This window comes from Babylonia areolata, chromosome 2 (genome assembly GCF_041734735.1).
Source record: "Babylonia areolata isolate BAREFJ2019XMU chromosome 2, ASM4173473v1, whole genome shotgun sequence".
Classification (NCBI taxonomy): domain Eukaryota; kingdom Metazoa; phylum Mollusca; class Gastropoda; order Neogastropoda; family Buccinidae; genus Babylonia; species Babylonia areolata.
Window position 1 is genome coordinate 43,625,547 of NC_134877.1, and position 21,286 is coordinate 43,646,832.

Below are 21,286 nucleotides of genomic sequence, written 5' to 3' on the forward strand. Positions count from 1 at the left end.
TGGTGAGGCGGGTGGCTAGACACCCTTATGGAGATCCATAAAAGGGCGTTGGCTCAGGAGAGCCACCGACGGCCATCTAGCTCCACTGTGCTGTGTGCATGCCACACGCAGTTGGCCCCCGGGGTGTGTCTACCCATGCATGCGAAGTCTGGATCCGGCAGAATCTGCGGAAGAAACCTATCGGTTCAACGGAGAGGAAGGCGGTTACAGCAACGCACTGTGGAGTGCAGAGAGCAAGATGAGACACCGAAAGGATATCTTGGTCATCCACTGCATCCGTGCTCATCCTCCAGTCGTCTCGACTTAGTCTTGCCACTGGAAATTGGTGGACCCGGACGAGAGAGTGAGGTTGACGTTGCGCAACTCCTCTTCACTTTAAACAAACTCATCGCGCAAGTCATCAGTCATCCAAAATGACCTTTCATCCTTCATCATTTCATCACCCCCAAGTCCTGTGGCGACAGGCGAGCGACGAAACGACAGGTGTGGGTACACTGGCAGTCGCAGTCGCAGACCTGCACGCAGGCGGCTCAGGCCATAGGGTCGTTCTTCGTCGACAGGAGCAGCGATGGAGCTCGGCAGCCGTCTGAGCGTCTGAGCAGCCCTCTTTAGGAATGCACTGCTCACCTCCCTGGCATGAGGAAGGGGCTAGAAAAGGTGCCCTAAAAATTGCCTGCTCCATATCACCCTGGCCAGCATACCGCGGCTGGCGGGGACCCTACATCAGCGGTCGAAACAACAAGAAAGAAAAGAAAAAAGCAAGGATCGTTCCTCTCACCATTGGTGCTTGGAACATAAGGACTCTCCTGGACAGAGATAACGCGGACAGACCCCAAAGGAGAACAGCACTAGTTGCATCCGAACTCGCCAGATACAACATTGACATCGCAGCCTTGAGTGAGACTCGGCTTGCAGGTGAAGGCCAGCTCTGTGAACGGGGATCTGGTTACACCTTCTTCTGGAGTGGACGAGGAAGCGAAGAGCGACGTGAGGCTGGCGTTGGTTTTGCAGTAAAAACAGCACTTGTCAGCAAGCTAGCTGGAATCCCAAAGGGAGTCAACGATAGGCTTATGACCATGAAACTCCCACTGGCATCTGGCCAGAAGCACCTCACCATTGTCAGTGCCTACGCCCCAACCATGACCAACCCGGATGAAGTGAAGGCGAAGTTCTACGAGGACCTTCACTCTGTCATTGCTGCTATCCCTAAAGCAGACAAGCTCATCATTCTTGGGGACTTCAATGCTAGAGTTGGCTCTGACTACATCTCCTGGGATGGAGTGATTGGAAAGCACGGTGTGGGCCACTGCAACCCAAATGGATTGCTTTTGCTTCAGACCTGTGCAGAGCACGAACTGCTGATAACCAACACAGTTTTCTGCCTCCCTACCCGTAACAGGACGTCATGGATGCACCCTCGCTCAAAGCATTGGCATCTCATCGATTATGTCATCGTCAGGAAAAGGGATAGGCAAGATGTACGTGTAACAAAGACCATGTGTGGCGCCGAGTGTTGGACAGACCATCGCCTTGTAGTCTCGAAGCTGAATATTCGAATCCAGCCCAAGAGACGCCCCCAAGGCCAGAAGGCTCCAAAACGGCTCAACATCGCTAAGCTGAAAAACATCACCATCAAACAGTCCTTTGTGGAGCTGCTGGAAGATCGTCTGGAATCCGCCTCTCTGGACAACCAGAATGTGGAGTCTGACTGGAGGACCCTGCGTGAGCTGATCTATAGTACAGCTTCAGAGACCCTGGGACCCATGTCCAGAAAGCACAAAGACTGGTTTGATGAAAACTGTGATGAAATCAAGCAACTTCTGGATGAGAAACGCCGTCTGCATCAAGCCTACCTGAGCAACCCAAAGTCCACATCTAAAAAGGATGTGTACGATGCCATCCGCAGGACTGTTCAGCAAAAATTACGCCAGATGCAGGATAAGTGGCTGAGTGACAAAGCTGATGAGATCCAGGGATATGCTGACAGGCACGATATGAAGAGGTTCTATGATGCCTTAAAAGAAGTCTACGGCCCCACATCCTCAGGATCATCCCCCCTCCTCAGTGCAGATGGGAATACCTTGATCACCGAGAAGGAGAAAATTCTCGAACGCTGGGCTGAGCACTTCAACAGTGTCTTAAATCGCCCTTCCTCCATAAATGATGAAGCCATAGACCGTCTCCCACAAGTCCCCATCAACGAAGCACTGGACGATCCGCCAACACCTCTTGAGACCCAGAAAGCAATTCGTCTGCTATCCAGTGGCAAAGCACCTGGCTCAGACTCCATACCAGCAGAGGTCTACAAGGATGGAGGCACTGTGCTGACTGAGAAGCTCCATCAGCTGTACTCACTCATGTGGAAAGAAGAGACAATCCCCCAGGATTTCAAAGATGCATCTATCATTCACTTGTACAAGCGAAAGGGGAACCGGCAAGCCTGTGATAACCATCGGGGCATTTCCTTGCTCTCCATCGCAGGCAAGATACTTGCCAGGATCCTACTAAACCGCCTCACAGCACACCTTGACCAAGGTCATTTGCCTGAGAGCCAATGTGGATTCCGGAAAGAGCGCGGAACCACCGACATGGTGTTTGCTGCAAGGCAGCTGCAAGAGAAATGTCAGGAGCAAAATGCTGATCTGTTCTCCACCTATGTCGACCTCACTAAGGCCTTCGACACCGTGAGTAGAGAGGGACTGTGGAAGATCATGGCCAAGTACGGATGCCCTCGGAAATTTATTTCCTTGGTCAGCCAATTCCATGAAGGCATGCAGGCTCGAGTCCAGGACAAAGGCGAAACATCTGCTCCTTTTGCTGTCACAAATGGTGTCAAGCAAGGCTGCGTCCTGGCTCCAACGCTGTTCAGCCTCATGTTCTCTGCAATGCTTACTGATGCCTTCAGAGATGGCGATGTTGGAATTGGCCTAAAGTACCGAACAGATGGTAAGTTGTTTAACCTCAGAAGGCTTCAAGCAAAAACGAAGGTCATGACAGACATCATCAGAGACTTTTTGTTTGCTGATGATTGTGCCCTCAACGCTGGATCTGAAGCTGACATGCAACTCAGCGTTGACAAGTTTGCCACTGCCAGCAGGAACTTCGGCCTTACCATCAGCACGAGGAAAACTGAAGTTCTCCATCAGCCAGCCCCAGGGAAACCCTACGTTGAGCCGAACATCACAGTCAACGGTCAGAGACTCAGTGCGGTGGAGCGGTTCACATACCTTGGCAGCACACTGTCACGAAATGCGACCATCGACGATGAAGTGAACGTCAGGATTGCAAGAGCAAGCGCAACTTTTGGTAGACTCAGTGCAAATGTCTGGAACAGAAGAGGCATTAGTCTTGAGACCAAGCTAAAGGTCTACAGAGCAGTAGTTCTCCCCACACTACTGTACGCCTGCGAAACTTGGACAGTGTACCAACGACATGCCAAGAAGCTGAACCACTTCCACACAACATGCCTCAGGAAGCTACTGAACATCAAGTGGCAAGACAAGACCCCAGACACAGAGGTGCTCGCAAAAGCCACCCTTCCCAGCATCTTCACCATCCTGATGCAGTCCCAGCTTCGCTGGGCTGGACACGTGGCGCGCATGCCAGACCATCGGCTGCCCAAAAGGCTCTTCTATGGCGAGCTGCAACAAGGGAAGAGATCACACGGAGGTCAGAAGAAGCGCTTCAGAGATACTCTGAAAGTCTCTCTGAAAGCGTTTGATATCAACCCTGACTCCTGGGAGGAATCTGCAGTGGACCGTGACAAATGGCGTGCTGCTGTGCACAAAGGCGCCAAGTTGTGCGAGGCCAACAGGACTGCTGCAGCTGTTCAGAAGAGGCAGGCCAGAAAGTCACAGGCAAACAAGCTCCCTGACAATGGTATGCCTGTCTTTGTCTGCCCAAACTGTCAGCGAACATTTCGTGCGCAGATTGGACTATTCAGCCATCTGCGCATTCACAGATAGATTCATTTGCATCCTCCCCCCCACCCCACCACCACCCTTCCCCCATCCCCCAGCTGGATGACAACGATGGTCATCATCGATCTCGATGGACACACACCACCATTGTAGCTGATGTTGAAGGCCTTCAGAGAAGCTTTCAGAGTGTCTTTGAAGCGCTTCTTTTGGCCTCCATGGGAGCGCTTGCCCTGTTGGAGTTCGCCATACAGCAGTTTCTTGTTCAGTCTCATGTTTTCAGCCATGCTGACAGATGCCTTCAGAGATGCTGACATAGGCATTGGCATCAGGTACCGCACAGATGGCTCACTCCTCAACCTCAGGAGGCTTCAAGCAAAAACCAAGGTGAGGACAGACACCGTCAACGACTTCCTGTTTGCTGATGACTGCACTCTCAACGCTGCCTCCGAAGCTGACATGCAACACAGCGTCGACAAGTTCTCTGCTGCCTGTGACAACTTTGGCCTCACAATCAGCACAAAGAAGACTCAGGTGATGCACCAGCCAGCTCCAGGAAAGCCTTACGCTGAACCAAACATCCTCATCAACGGGCAACGACTGAACGCGGTGGACAAGTTCACATACCTGGGCAGTACACTCTCGCACAGTTGTCATCGACGACAAGGTGAATGCCAGACTCGCCAAAGCCAGCACTGCCTTCAGCAGACTCCATATCAACGTTTGGAACAGGAGAGGCATCACCCTGGAGACGAAGCTCAAAGTATACAAGGCCATAGTTCTGACCACACTGATCAATGGATGTGAATCATGGACAGTCTACAAACACCATGCCAAAAAGCTGAACCACTTCCACACCACCAGCCTTAGAAAACTTCTCGGCATAAAGTGGCAAGAGAAAATCCCTGACACAGAGGTGCTCACTCGTGCAAACTTGCCCAGCATCTACACCATCTTGATGCAGGCCCAGCTGCGCTGGGCAGGCCATGTAGTTCACATGCCAGACCACCGGCTCCCCAAGAAACTACATCTTACATACATAGACCTTGAGCATGCACGTGCGCACACGCACACACGTGTGAGTGCACAATCGTACTAAATACTGTCCCTCCATTCATTCTCTCTTGCGTCTTTCATGAACACGCACTCTAGACATCCACCCTGATGTACACTCTACTATTTTTCTTGTGACACAGTTCTTATCCCACTTCCCAAATCCCACCACTCATTTCCATGTTTTCTCTCTCAGTTTGTATCTCTCTGTTCTCTAGCCAGCCATGCATTGCCTGCAATCCATGATTAATGAGACTGATGTGCTCATACCCACCCAGAGGGTCTAATATGCAGTGGAAGCATGGACTGTGCATATGATTGGTAAGGGAGAATCAACTATGATTTCTGACCAATCAGCTATCCAGTTTACTTCTCTGCACCCCAACAAAGAGAACTTGCTTCGCACAGCCAGTATTCATGAGAACAGTGTGCAAGGCCTTTATAATGAGAGCCATTTCCATCTGATTCTCCTGTGACTTGAACCACCATCCATTTGCTGGCAGTTTTTGTCATGATTCATGCATGCTGGTGTTTGTATTCCTGTTATAACTTAGCAAACTCTAAAATTGATCACCGGTACATTATCTTGAATGAACATATCAGGACTTCATATGCGTTTGGTTAAGGCATGACCTGATCTGCATCTACTAACATGGGACATCGAAAAATTTCCATTCTTTACCCTGATATCCATCCCATTGTGGGATATGTTTCAACCAGATAATTGCAGCATCAATTTCAAGGTAAGTGCTAAATGTGGAAAGACTTTACCCCTTCCCCCTTTTAATTCACACTGTACAAAATTGGAAAATGTAATTAAAAAATACTGGATAAGAGACTCCTTTTCCATGTTTAAACCATCAAATACAGCATTGCACACCATACTGCAGCTTGCACTTCACATCTTAATTTCACACCATTACCATCTTTTGAGCATTGCATCTTGCACAACATGCCATAAGTCATGCATTACTTCTTAACCATGTGCTGCATTGGATCTTATGCCTTGCGTTTTGAGCCCTCACACATTGTACTTTGAAATTTTCATCAAATCACATCTTACATCATGATACATCTCATGCATTGCATCTCATGTGTTGCGTCTCCAACACACTGCACACCATTTTGCAGCTTGCATATTACAAACTGTAACTTCTGCATTCATGGGCTGTAACTCCCACGTTCATTCATCTGTACACGAGAGGGCTTTTACGAGAGGGCTTCTAAACTTTAACGCATCTCGCACTATATCACATCTTGCACATCCATCCTGTCATTTCACGGATGGCACACCATGTTGCCAGACATACCATAATAATTATAGCATCTTGTGCATTGTACAATACATTTCATTATACACCACATTATAGCGCACATCATAACACATCTTGCATCTCACAATGTCGCATATATCATCTCGGGCATTGCATATCACATTATTCACCTAGTGCATCCCATATAACAACACATCGCAGACCATGAGCTGCATGCAACATGTAATATCGCACCCCAATATGCATCGCACACTATTGTGTGTCATGCAGTATTATTGCAACATGTATGATTGTGTAGTGCACCACTTTGAATCTTGCATCACTGCTCATGGGTCATGTGCATATTTTACACTTTGCACATTCCATCACACACACACACACACACACACACACACACACGCACGGAGTCTGAAAGTGACAAAGATATAGATCAGTTAAGTTACTCAAGGAGGCGTCACAGCGTTCTGACAAATCCATGTGCGCTACACCACATCTGCTGACCAGATGCCTGACCAGCAGCATAACCCAATGCAAGAGTAGAAAAGAGGATCGAAACAGAGACAAATACATACACACTGTATCATTTTTCGTGTAACATAATGTAATCACTCTCTTCCCTAAAACGGACCCCACGAACCTTGGATGTAACGGACCTGGGACGTTTTGAAGCCAGGACCCATCGTTGACTATGATTCGAGTCTTTTCTGTGAGAAACAGTTCTCTTTCAGTTGTGATAAAGGGGGCAAAAATACTGATACATTTTAAAGTGGGGGTATGATGTAGTTTATGACATATCAGTAGGTCCACGTGATGATTTACTTGCTGAATTTCCTACTTCGTCAGACTTTCAACTATGCGCGCGTCATAAACAACATTTCATGAGATTAAGTTATTTCCCTTTAGAATCAGTCCAACAGAGATCTAACTTTCAAAGAAACAAAGATATTAAGAATTATCATCAACAAGGTAATATTGAAAAGACTTAGCTATCTATCCATTATTCTTATTCTTCTTCAATAGAGATAGGCACATTTCGGTGAATTTTGTCACTTATATCATGATACAGGTCTTGCCTTAGGTCTTGGCCAAATTGTCGTCTGCGCCTTATGACTTCTTACCAAACTCGACTGACGTCAGTGGAAGTGCAACATGATACCGCACAAAGAAAGAAGAAATATCGAAATACAGGTAGGTCTATTGGTGACTGAATAAGCATTTAATGACAAAAGACTGTCTTCCAACACTTTCTGGTGCAAGTATATTTTTGATATTGCCTTTTCGCCCAGGACAAATGATTTGTTAGACCGAGAGTCCGACCACTTAGTGACTTACCCATCCACGGTGACACACACACTTGGCTTATCCCACTCTCAAGGAAAGAAAGCATATTACTAGGAGCTGTAATAATCACAGCAACAACAAAAAGCTACATTGATACATATCAATTTCAATAGGGCACTACGCGGGCTGACCCCCTATGATAATACCTCCACCCACCCAAAAATTTTACAAAAGACACAATGGAATAAATGACCAAGTGACTTAATAAAGCAGCCAGTAACAGTACACATTTGATTGAATGTTATAAGTTACATAACATAAAATCATTATAAAAAAAAATCATAATGAAAAGTAAATTTGATTTTCCATCTTGTTTTGACTTTACCCAGGAATATTAATTGTTCTATGAGGCGAAATATAGTCGCATAGTGAGTATTGTGGATTTCTGAGATTCTTTCAATCTTTGGTCATCCTTTTCATGTTGAAAAGCACAAACTACATATTGAAGAATCCCCTACACTATGACTAATAGAGAAACAGATCTTTTTATCAACCCTTCCTTGGTGCCAAGAACAGGATCCATGCCAGGTCTCTCAGACCTTGACATTCATTGCGTGCGACATATATATACTATATGTGTGTGTGTGTGTGTGTGTTAAGTCACCAGATCTATCCTGGGCATCAATAAAAAGTTTAACGCCCTATGATATGCCCCATGGTACACCATTGCAGATTGGGCAGAACTCCAAAATTCTGTCCAGCAACTCCCAGACAACATCACCTCTTCCTTTCATGGCACCAGTAAAATGGAATAATTCTGGATACAAATCACAACTCAAAGATGGTCTCCACACTGCAGTCGAGGAGTTTCAATTTTCCCCACAATTTCTAACTTCTAAGCAAAAAGCAACAAGCCCCATGTGGAGTATGATACCGTAACTACAGGCAAGAAGCTCACAAGAAAACTGGACAAACTTTGTTAATCATGGAGAAAAACTGAAAACTAAAACTGGCATTCAACAGATCCAGCAGCATCTTTACCATGCATACTCATTATTGTCAAATACCGGCTCTTCACAGAAATCTTATTGATGTTATAGTGTGCCAGGCCCCTATGGTGGAAGCGTGGGATTTTCCCAGGACACACTGCTTACTGATGGACCCCTCCTTCCTACCTCCCTGCTCTCCTCCCTCCCTCTTCCATGGCATCTATCCCCACCAACACCCCTCCCCTCCTTCCCTTGGCTGAGTGCAGAGGGAGCAAGTTATCATGGAATACTAATTAAAGATGATATCTGCTCGGACCGTTCTCTTCTGATACATCCCCCTGCCCATTTCCCTTCCCCTTTCATCAACCTCAACCCCGTTTCCTCCTCTCTCTCTCTCTCCCACCCCCTCCCCCCACACCCCCTTACTCCCCATGTCGATCTCTGGCAAGATGGCATCTGCCTCAATGGTCACCGCATGGTATGGTGTGTTTATCATGAGCTGTTTGGAACAGAATCAGAGTTGGGTGATCTTTCCTCCTTCCCGTCCTCTTTTTGTCACCCCCTGTTCTGCTACATGAATATAAAGTGATCCTTGAAACCTGGGGGCTGTGAGTAATGTTTGTACTTGCATTATGCTTTGTTGGCAGTTTACTTTGTGGTCTGTTGGAAACAGTTTGGTGTCAGTTGAATTGTAATTTTGTATCACAAGAACATTCAGACACTTTTGGCTGATGTGGTATTCTACAGTTAATATAGCTGGAATGTGTTGATGCAGATACCATGACTTGTGAGAGAGTGTAGCCAGTGTGTGTGTGTGGCTTAATTGTGTTTGAGGCTAATGACTGGAGGAAAAGTGATTAAAGCATAAAATGTAGCCAGTCTGGTTTGGGGTATTAGGGTGCTGTAGTCATGTGTTATATGCCAGTGGGGTAACACATAGCTGTATGTGTTCAACAAGATTTGAGACCAATGAGAGGCAGTCCTATGTTGGTGCATACAGGTTGCTATATATTTACCAAATTACTTTGTAACTATACGATTCCCATGTAATAATTCTACCAGTGAGATATTTTGTAAAGACAAAGTACAGATTTGTTCAGTCTTAATGGAAACAGTTAATATTGTTTGGTGATTTAACAGTACTTAAACATTGGGAGTTTGTAATTGTCTGCCATATATTTGGTGCGACAGCTATTATTGTATGGATGATTTAACAGGAGTTAAACACTGGGAGTTTGTAATTGTCTGCCACATATTTGGTGCGACAGCTATTATTGTATGGTGGTTTAACAGGAGTTAAACACTGGGAGTTAGTATTTGTCAGTCATATATTTGATGCACATTATCTTATGTCACTGATTGTTGGTGGTAAGTTAAATGGAGCTTGTTTTACATTGATCTCTTTGAGAAGAGAGTGTACGGCTAGACACTGAGTGAAGGAACGGAGAAAGGTTATCTGTGGAGTTGTTTAATCTGTCCAGACAACATATTGATGTTCCTGTTACATCATAGCAGTGATGTCTAGCATATGTTTGGGTAATGATTTGACCTGGGTTTTGATATTGTGTGTTCCAGGTGTGCTGTTTAAAGTTAGAGAGATAAACACCTCAATTCATCTTACTAAAAGACCCTGCTGTGGTACAAGGAGAGAGTGGATTGTACACCTATCCTCTGCCTGTAATCCTACTCTATCCTCTCCCATCCCCACCCCTTCTTTCTTCTTCTTCCCCAACCCCTTTAACATTAACAACTCCAATTCCAGTCCATGACAAATAAGTTCTGTACATCAAGAAATCCCAAAATGATGTTCGTCCTTCTGATTCAAAAATGACTATGGCTTCAAGAGACAGATGGAAGATTGGTGACTGTGGGTCTGGAGGTGAACGGTGAGGCCAGTCCAGGCCCTGAAGGCTCGCCCACATTTGGGACACAAATGAACGGGTGGTGTTGTGGCCATCCACTGCCACGAGCCTTGCACACAGCATGCTTTCGTTGCACCTCATTGATGCACCTGGCTTCAGCTGCACGGGCTTCTGTGATGATCTTGCTGTGCCAAGCTGGATGGTCCAGAGCAAGTGTCATCCCACTTGTTGATGTTGAGGGACGCATTGAGGCAGTCTTTGTAGTGTTTATTCTGCCCTTCAACTAAGCGCTTGCCCTAATACAGTTCTCCATCCAGCAGCTGCTTAGGCAGTCAGCTGTCTGGCATTCTGACCATAATTATGTCCAGTCCTCCTTGCTTGGGCTTTCTGCAGAGGGTGTAGACGCTGCAGAGGCCAGCTCATTCCAGGACTTCTGTGTCAGGGACTGCCACCTGATGAAGAGGAGTCTGTGAAGGCAACTGAGATAGAAGCGGTTGAGTTGTTTGGCGTGTCTGCTATAGACAGTCTAGGTCTCGCTGCATAAAGGAGGGTGGTAAGGACCACTGCACAGTAGACCTTCAGCTTGCCAATGTGTCCTCCCTGAATGTAGATGCCAAGTTAGTAAGTGATGGCACAGACAAAGCATAAGTTATGGATGACCAGTTCAAATCTGCATTCAGTACAAGTTTCCAATGTTCCCCAGAAAATGTTTGTGTCTTAGACCTCAGCCAAGATGCCCATGGTCCCACCTATGACTCCATGATCACCTTGAAGGATGTATGGAGCATGAATTTTATTGTTTGTATGTTTCAGGAAATCAAGCATTATGCCACAATGGTAAACACCAGTTCTTGCAGACTAGATTTATCTCAGGGCTCTGAAGTAACCTCTGTATCCCTGACAAGTCTTCCATTTAGTGCTGACTCATGGCAGGATGTTCAGAATAAGGTAATACATAATGCCTGTTATGTGTTAGTAATGAGGTAATATATGCCTTTTCTGTATTAGAAGTATACATATACACAGTGTGCACTCAAGTCTGTATATGTTTATGGATGCATATTTGCATGGCCATGCTTAAGATATTGACAAAGATTTTCTATTCTGAGTTGTATTAGAAGTATCTGTGTGCAGAGTGTGCACTATCTCATCTGTGTGTTTATGGATACATACAGATTGCATGCTAATAAGAATACTGACATAAATGTTAACAAATAGGCATGTTCCAGTCATTTTCCCAGAATTGACATGATGTGCTGTTTTACTTTTCAGTTGCTGTCAATCACTTGGATAGAGTGTGATAATCCCAGCTGCAAAAAACTGAGGAAAAATTCCCATTGAAGCAGACATGAACATACCAAATCAATGGTTCTGTCATCAAAACCCAGATCACAACTTCAATGCGTGCAGCATTCCAGAGGAAGATATTCAGTTGTATGATCAGTTGGCAGAGAGATGTGGTCTGACTCTTTCACAAACGCAGTATGTTCCAGGGGATCTTGTGTGGGTAAAAATGGATGGCTACTGTAGGTATGTGAAGATGTTTTAAGGGTACTGACTTCATACATTATCATTTAGATGTCTTCTTGTTGTTTTAAATGAGGACAAAAATCTATGGATGATCAGACTGTCAGCCAAAAAGCATATTTAGTGACTAATCATGGCTGTTCTTGTGTCTCTGATATTATTTGTCGTAAACTGAGGCCTATATTTAACGAAACTATTTAATTCTTTGAATATATGAAATCTCGTTTGAGGATTTATTTCCTGTTATTATGCCTTGTTTGATATCAGTCTGCTGGAATTTGGTTGAGAGATTACAGAAGTTAATCACCCAGTCTTCCAGGATTAAATTAATTTTAAAGAAATGCAAATTTCAATGCATAAATTAATGGAAGTGAAAAACTAATCCCCCACCAAAAAAAAAAAAAAAAGAATATGATTATGAACATGGTAAAAGCTTTTGGTTACCTTTACCTGATAGCATGACTTTTATTGAGTGAGAAGGTATGTGTGCAGATGGCCTGGCATTGTCATACGGCAACCAGAAAGAGATCCTCAGTACTCTGGACCTAACTTCAGTTATAAAGATGGTAAAACTACTTTCAACCATGTTGAGTTCTTAGGACAGCCTCACAGTCATGGTTGGGTCAGCTCAAAGAAGCTCATGGAGTTCACTCCTTCATCAGTGAATAAACAGCATACTTCCTGTAAGCAGGTGAGGTAATATTCAGAATATGTAAGTGTTAGATAGAAATGTTAAAAATGAAGACTATAAAGATACATACTTTATATGTTGTACTCATGAATATGTCATTAGTTTATGTAATCATTATTTTACTTATTAAGTATACAGCATTATTTCTGTGTACAATCCAGTTATTGTAGTATACATTCTTTAAAAACAAACAGTTCTTAAGCATTTTCACCCCCCAAACATACACTGACTACATTTTCAAAGTATAGTTCTCTAACCTTCTACAGTTACCAAAGATTTACTGTCTGCAAAACCTGCAATTGATACAGCTTTAATTCTCCACAAAGACTGATGTCAGAGCATCAGCTGTCTCCAATTTACAGTTAGCAATGATTTTCTCCAAATCTACAGTTATCAGCATTTATTCTCCACAACACTATATAGTATATCAATCACCTTGCGTTGATTCGGCCCAACTCTACATAACTTTATTTGTATCAAAACATTGATTTTCCCAAAACTCAAAATTATTACAGCATTGATTCTCTTCACATCTATGTTTATCACATCATTCATTCTCCCCAGTTCTTCATTTAACCATGACTGAGATCCAAGGAGAATCAACTGGTATTTGAAATGTCTTTCTTAAACTTTTCAACCAATTTTGAGGTATCTGTGAGAAAATCCATGAAATGTTGACAGTAAACAGTTCGAAAAAATAGGCTTACTTTAAACAACATCAGTATTCCAACCACAATATAAATATAAGTGCTTATGTTGATGTCTATTTACACATGAATAAGCATGTGTCGGTCAGGCAGGAAGAAACAGACAAAACATTACGTAAATAAAACATACACCACAGACAGGACATCAGACAGATAAAGGAAGACAGAGAAATGACAACAAAATGAGAAAAGATCTGATTAACAATCAAGCAAACAATACATTCAAGACATTTCTGCACAATGCATGTCAGCAATTCAAATGACAACAAAATGAGAAAAGATCTGATTAACAATCAGGCAAACAATACATTCAAGACATTTCTGCGCAGTGCATGTCAGCAATTCTTTTTCTGCCACAAAGAACACCAGTAATGTCACTTTTAATAAAAGATTCTGTTTAATGTTAATCTGACATTGGCGTTTTGCAGAAAACAGGCAGAAAATGGCTCAAACGTATTACAGGTTGCCGATATTGCGAGCCATTTCATACCAAAGTGCCACAAATGTTGAAGACTGGATACAGTATTGAGTATGGCATTAATGAAGCCATGAAAATGTTCCCTTTATCACTGAGTGAGAGACTGAAGAGGTGCACTTTCCACTCTCATTTGGGGAAATGTGCAGTTCCTCAGGTGGACAGTAGTAAGTATTTTGTCTGTTTTCATTGATTTTTGTTTTGAACACCATTTGTGGTTGATGGATTTGGGCTGTTGTGATAACTAGTCAGGAATGCTATGTGATTTGTTTCTTCATGGTTATGTATCAGTCCGCGTTTACATTCATATGTCCTTGCGCACAAAATCAACTTTTCCTTTTATCTGTGGTTGATTGATGGTACAGTTTGGTTTTTGTTGTTTTGCCAGTACCATTCTGCTTGCCTGGTGTGTCAGATTCAATTTATGATCTAATACTGTAACAGGAACTGTGAAGGAAAATTTACCACTCACTTGTGGTGGTTTCTGTTATAGATGAAAATGATGGTTCGCACAGCAGCCAGGCAAGTGAGAGTGAAGATTTCTCAGATACTGACAATCTGGACACAGCAATACCTTGGTACACATCCTTTGACAGTTGCCTGGAAAACAGGACCAAGGAGGAAAGACTCTTGTTAGATGCTGAAGTTGGTATCATTTCTGCATGTGTTCAAGTCTGTGAGTGCTGACTCAAATCTTTTTGTACAGATGATGTTTATACTGACTGTTTGCAACATTTTCTCTGTGTGTGTGTGTGTGTGCACATGTGTGTGAAAAAATCTGTAATGTATGTGTGTGTGTATGGATTAGAAGAGAGGAAGATTAGATTGGAAAAGACTGTTTGTATGCCTCCATCTTACTTATATGTTTGTATGCCAGCTTCTTGTATTCATATGCGTCTGCAATAATCAAATGAACCTGGTCCATTTAGTCAAATGTTCAAAATGTAAATAATACAATCACTTTTCCCAATATTGGGGATAGGAAGTAAAGTAAGTCTATGTAACAACCCTTTGTCAATTGACCATGTTTATGAATCAGTGTATGTATGTATGTGTCTGTGGTAAACTTTAACAAAATATGAATTCATTTTCTCTGGAAGCACTTTGTCTGTAAACATCAAATTTGGATGAAACACGGAAAAAAAGACTCCACCTCTTGTTCAACGATCTATCAAAGTCTCAGCCAATATATTCTGTGCACAATATGTCAGCTGAGGAATGAATTAAAAGCTCTTTTGTCAGACCTCCAGCATTCTTAACCCCTTTCCCTTTCCCTTCCTCTTTCCATCTATTTTTAGATAACATGTTTTTGCCAGATAAATGTTTTGTGGAAAGACACTTCATCTGTTCCAGATGTACAAGCAAAATGAGAGAGCCTTTTTTCATGACATAAGGCAGTTTATGATCAGGAATGAACTAAAACCATTCAGGGGTCCTTTCTGGGAGAACCGAAGTGTTGACCTCTTCCAGCTCTTCCTGGCAGTACAGGAACATGGAGGCCACACACAGGTGCAGCAGGGTCTTCTGTCACTGTTGTTGTTATTGTTTGTTGAACACGTGAAATAACCCCAGGCATTTATGTTACTTTTTTTCCCCTTGGCACAATTGATTATTGGTAAATATAACATGCAAAATGAAATGTCATAAAGTTTTTATTTCATGACTGAGTGTCAGTGTGCTAGTGTTAATGAAAGAGATACATTGGTGAACAGTGATGCTCTCTAATCCAAATATGTATTATGGATAGCTGAATGGACACAAAAGGCTTGCCTGGAAAAAGAGAAAAGGATATACAAAAACAAAGAGAAGCAGAAAAAAAGGTTTCCTTGTTAGTGGGATGTGTATCAGTGTAACAGGATGACTCCTTTTGCTTGAAAGTACCTTTCCCCACAATATTGATGCTCTAATGATTTGCTTTACTAACATACATAATAACAGACAAGTTTGTTCTGCCTCTTGAGAAGGTTTGTCAGTGTAACTGTGCTGAAATTGTGGATGAATACAAAACAAACACTTTAAAGTGTATCCTACATACAATCTTAGATATCTTGCATCTTGTCTTTTGCAATGATGAGAAAATAATAAATTGTTTTTTTCTGAGACAGCTGTCACAAGCAAGTGAAAACACATTTTTGACACATGTGAGCCAGCCCTCAAGTCATTATGCTGATATTTAATGTGGTGATAAATCTGTGATGCAGGTCACATGTCAGAAAAAATGGGCTGCTGTGTACAGAGAGGTGACAGAAACAAACTGCCATAATGATTTCAGGAAAACGAATGCTGCTAGACTGTTCTACTACAGGTATTGGGCTTCATTAATAGATTAGTAGAAAGAAAGAAGAAAAGGGAAAAAAAGAGAAAAAAAACAACCCAGCTTTTGTTTCCAAATATAATAATGGTAATGAAAGCCATTTCTGTTCATCATTCCTATCACATTTTTACTTCCTGGTTGAACTGGCTAAAAAGACTAAGATGGGATTGTCAGCTGATGAGAATTTTTGGAACAGACTATGCTGGATAATACTTTATTTTATTTTCTTGTGTTTGACAGTCAGAAAACAGTCTGTTTAATTATTTTAACATGAAATGAATATTAGCAAAAAGAATAGAGTGAAGGGGGATATGATACAGATATATATATATATATATATATAAAATAATATAAAGGCAGTTTAGCAAAGGAGATCAAGTTTTATGCTAGGTAAGCTACACGATGACTGTGGTTGTGCCTTGAAATGGAGATAATGCAGTTCCACAGTCACACAAATTGAACAGAGCATTCCTGTTATAAGACACATTTCTCTCATCTCTATACAGGTCTCTATCATACACACACATAGTTCACACACATGTAGGTGATACATACACAACATCTGAACATATATTTCTTTCAATTTCAGGCATCTATATCCTTATGAACTGTACGTCCAGGGGAAGGACTTCACAAAGATGGTATCAAAACTGAAAGAGGTGACATGTTGTCCCTCAGAACAGATTGCAGCTGATCATTTGCTACCAGAACCACAGAGAAAAAGGAGAAAGCTGAATCCCGTGCAGAGACAAGACTCACACAGCACTTCTGGTATGTCGTGGACAAAGGTTTTGATCCATTTCTATGTTCTGTACATGTTTTACGACCACAGTAATATGTGATGGGATGGTTGTTGTTTGGTTTTTGTTGTTGTTCTTATTGTTTTTATTTTTCTTTCTATGTGAAATAGAAGCTCTAGAGGGTTTGACATCTTCGTTATTTTTTAGTGAATTCATTTGTTCAGAGTAAATATAAAATTTTTGGCTCACACGTTTGAACAAAGAGACTGGTTCTTAGGAATTCTCCCAGATTTCAGTGTAACCTTATTTTGATGGTATTGTTCAGGTCTCATAAAATGAAAATGCATGTTATTATCTTTATATCATGAGGTGACTGCCTGTTTCATGACAAGACAGAGAAATAGTGACACTAACAGTGAGTGATTTTAGTGACTGCAGGTGGCTCATCAGAACATGCTTTTTGAGTAACTGAGTGTTGCTTTGTATCAGCATAGAAAAAATGCCCACATTGACATCATGTATTAGTAATACAACAGTAATGTGATATATAACTGCTAGCACAGGACTACTATGATTACTATATTTTTTTCTATCCAAATAGCATCTTCAAGTACCACTGAAAAAAAGTCAACATGCAAGAGATAGTAAGTACTGAAGCTCAGAATAATTATGATGAGTGCATGATTTGAATGCTTTCAGACTATGCTTGTTCAGTCAGTTCATCACACAAAAACCTCATGGGGAAATTCTTTGTCGTCACATTTTATGTGCATATATATATATATATATATATATATATATATATATATATATATATATATATATATATATATATATATATATATATGTGTGTGTGTGTGTGTGTATATATATATATATATATATATATATATATATATATATATATATATATATATATATACACCAGTATATATATACACCAATATTCACAAAAGTTCTGTTTTCAGGCACTGGTACAGAAGCTGAAGAGGACATTGCTTCAGACAGTTTGAGGGAAATGCTACAGGCTCTGGACGAAAACAGCAAGCTAGGTAATTATTTCTTCTGTTGTTTCTTGCTATATTTGTGCTGTCCATTTGTAACAGATGGTTTTACAGCATTTTATCAAATTTGTTGACAGTTTAAATAAACATTGCTTATAGTGCCAGAGATCTTTGTTTCTTATGTGAAACAAGCAAAATGGGGAGACTATTTCACCCCCTCCCCTCCCCTCCCCCCTTCCCACACACACACATACATGCACACATACACATGCACACACACCACACCACACCACACATTATCACACTACATGCATGCATGCATGCACACTTGCATGCTTCCTGCCAAACTGTATTTCTAAATCGCTGTGTTTTTCACTTTTTTTCAATAAGAAATACATCAGATGAGACAGCTGAGGATGATTTGCTCAGTTTTGTTGTTGAGAGCTGTGTCATGACACCATTGGATGATATTGTTCTATGAAGTTTGACACTAACAAACACAATCATCTGCTTAAAAAAATAAATAAAATAAAATAAAATTAAAAAAAAGTGTACTGTACCACACAGTCTTAGAACAAATTTAACAGTCAGAAATATTGGAAATGCACAGTACATGTGTGTTTTGTTCTAGCTTTTATACCAGTCATGAAACTACAGTACCAGCAGAATTTTAGTATTGTGAAATACTGTTTCATTCCCAGTAACAGATATGACATTGTGATGAGTTTCTTTTTAGATTCATCTTCACACTAATTATTTTCAGCCTTTGAAGATGTGCAGCTGGAGAAAGAACTTGACATCACTTTTTCTGATGACTCTCCACCAGCAGATGAAAAGATGCTTCAATTGACAGACTATGGAGTGCAAGGTAAGAAGTCTTACTTTCCCTTTTACAAAAAGCAGAATCAATTAGATCAAAGAAGGGAAAGCAACAGCAGTGCAGTGGGCCTTGGTGGAGTGGTTGTCCAACACTGTGATTTTGGAATGAGAAAAGGAGTGGTATGGTCCTCTACGTTGTGATCCTTTGAAGGATACTTGAGCAATCAGTTTCTCATTTACTTGTGTGCTGTTGAGTGTGGAAACATCTACTTTTTGAGAAGCTTCAGTGGAAACACCAAAAAGTCTGACAGTTTGAAGGACTTGAACCTATTAAAGCAGCTGAGAAAATTATACTTCACCATGTACGAAGGTTAAATTGTGGATGTTAGTCAACAGCAAAAATTTCAGACTGCTTAAATCTTTTATTGAACTGTGTCCATGTGTGTGTGTGTGTGTGTAAGCATTTGGCACTTACTTGTTTCCCTTTCATCAGCATAAAAAGCGTTGATAGTATCTTCAAATTTTATTACCAGTGAGGTCTTTTGTCATGTTTTCATACGTCAGTGATTCACAATTACTGTCATTATTGACTTTTTCACCAATTGAAATCTTTTGTTGGGATGTCATTGAGAACAAAACGTGATGAATTGTGTTGCCAAATACAGGGTTTGTATGAGTTGGCACATTGTGTGTGTGTATGTGTACATTTTTGTCTGAGTGTTTTTTGTTGTTGATTTTTGTGTTGTTTTTTTTCTGTTTATAATTTAGGTACAACAAAGCCAGTAGTGGTTGGTGTAAAAGACATCATTGAAGAAGGAGCATCATCCAACTTGCAGCCAGTTTTTCAACACTTGGAGAATGCCAGTCAGGCATGCTCACTGCAGGACGAACGTGAAGAGTGTTCTAAGACAGTTCAGGTTGTACCCTCAGCAAATGACAATGGAGATGATGACAGCTCTGCATCTTCTTTAAGTCAAAGACTGCTGAAGGAGCTTGATGTTCTCCAGGATGCAATTAATGTCATTGATGATCAGATAGATTGGGACTGGGGGTAAGTCACGCTGATGTCCAGATTATACAGAAAGAAAACTTCACCTGCTTGTAAAGTGTTGCTTCTTTTGGCCAGAAGGTATAAATTTGAACTGCTGTTTGCTCTTTTGTCTTTCAAAGAATGATTCATTGCACTTGGAAGATAATTGGATGTGAGTTAGCTGTCTGTGCCTTGGGTTCTTTAATGTGTTGATAAGTGCATTCATTGATAGTTCCCTGTGGACTGCCGGCACTGGGTTTGCAACAGATTAACCTGGGTGTGGCTGTGTATGGAGAACTCGGAATGAGCAGCTTGGGAGTAAAGCTACTGAAACAGTGCCGATGGGGCAGCAATAACAAAAAGTGCATTCAGCACACAACGTAACCAGATCTTGGTTGATAGCTTCATTCAAAAGATGAACACCCAGATCACCACTAATTGTCTGGAGGAGGAGGAGAGAAGAGTTAAAATCCTGGTCCATCCTTGTGTGTGTGTGTGTGCTCTCACATATGAATCGAATGTGTTCATGCGAGTACCCTGGGTTCTTTGAGAGACAGAATTTTTATTTTTATTTTTTAATTTAGAAATTTGTTTTTTTCCGATTTTTCCTCGACTTGTGGATTCTTGAGTGCACTTCACATGATTTAATTGTTTAACTAGTTCTGTTGTTTTTTTTTAAACAGGTATTGATGTTATACTGACTTTCCCTTTATAGTTGCTCTATGCGGTGTGTGTATGTGTGTGGGGGTCAATGTATATAAATAAGTTGAGGTTCCTTTGAGTTTGATTGTGCTGTTTTGCTTGTAATATGCATGGCACCCTAGTCTCTTACAATTTCTCAGATTTCACCAGTCTCTCAAGAGTGCTCGCTGCTAACTCAGGACCCCTTATTCACAAAATTATAATTTCTCTTGGAATTTTCTCTTGGAAGTCACAGGGATCAAGTTCATGGTTTTTGACTCACTTGTGTAAACAAAGTGAGCCTATGTTTTCACCCGGTGTTCGGTTGTCTGTGTGTGTGCCTGTGTGTCCGTGGTAAACTTTAACATTGCCATTTTCTCTGCAAATACTTTGTCAGTTGACACCAAATTTGGCATAAAAATAGGAAATATTCAGTTCTTTCCAGTCATCTTGTTTAACACAGTATTGCACCTCTGGGATGGGCAAAAAAAAAAATTTTTAAAAGAAGCCAAAATATATGCAAACTGAATTTACTGTTATATTTGTATTTGATCTGATATTCTGACACAGCAACAAGAGTAGTCACTTTTATCATTTTTTGTTCAAACAGGAACTTCTTTTGTTAAGCATGGAAGTTATATTTATTTTGCATGTCTTTGGTGCAGATCGTAAAAAAGGGAAATTAATCTATAATTAATGCTAGGGGGCTTAATTTGCTTTAAACTGATCTTTCTCATCTTAAACATTATATTTTGAAATTATACTCCATACATAAAAAACTTGTGTGTTTTACTCTCAGTGTACAGGGCTTTCACTATGTTCATTCATCCAAGTGGCCTTTTTTCGGAAAATACTAAAATCAATACCTCGAGTGGAATTTAAAGATCTATTGGTGGAGCCCTGAAGGTCATGGGTAAAAATC

The 21,286-nt window shown here is 41.5% G+C and overlaps 1 protein-coding gene across 1 annotated transcript; it reads left to right on the top strand.

Moving 5' to 3' along the window:
- Positions 1-7,371: 7,371 nt before the first annotated feature.
- Positions 7,372-20,461, top strand: LOC143279457 (uncharacterized). The gene is made up of 12 exons (XM_076583501.1): positions 7,372-7,432; positions 11,190-11,324; positions 11,649-11,906; positions 12,396-12,594; positions 13,730-13,943; positions 14,270-14,421; positions 15,130-15,285; positions 15,978-16,081; positions 16,680-16,861; positions 17,799-17,882; positions 18,598-18,702; positions 19,422-20,461. Exons 3-12 carry the CDS (start codon positions 11,725-11,727, stop codon positions 19,706-19,708), a joined length of 1,665 nt encoding a protein of 554 aa, XP_076439616.1. The 5' UTR covers positions 7,372-7,432; positions 11,190-11,324; positions 11,649-11,724; the 3' UTR covers positions 19,709-20,461.
- Positions 20,462-21,286: the final 825 nt, after the last annotated feature.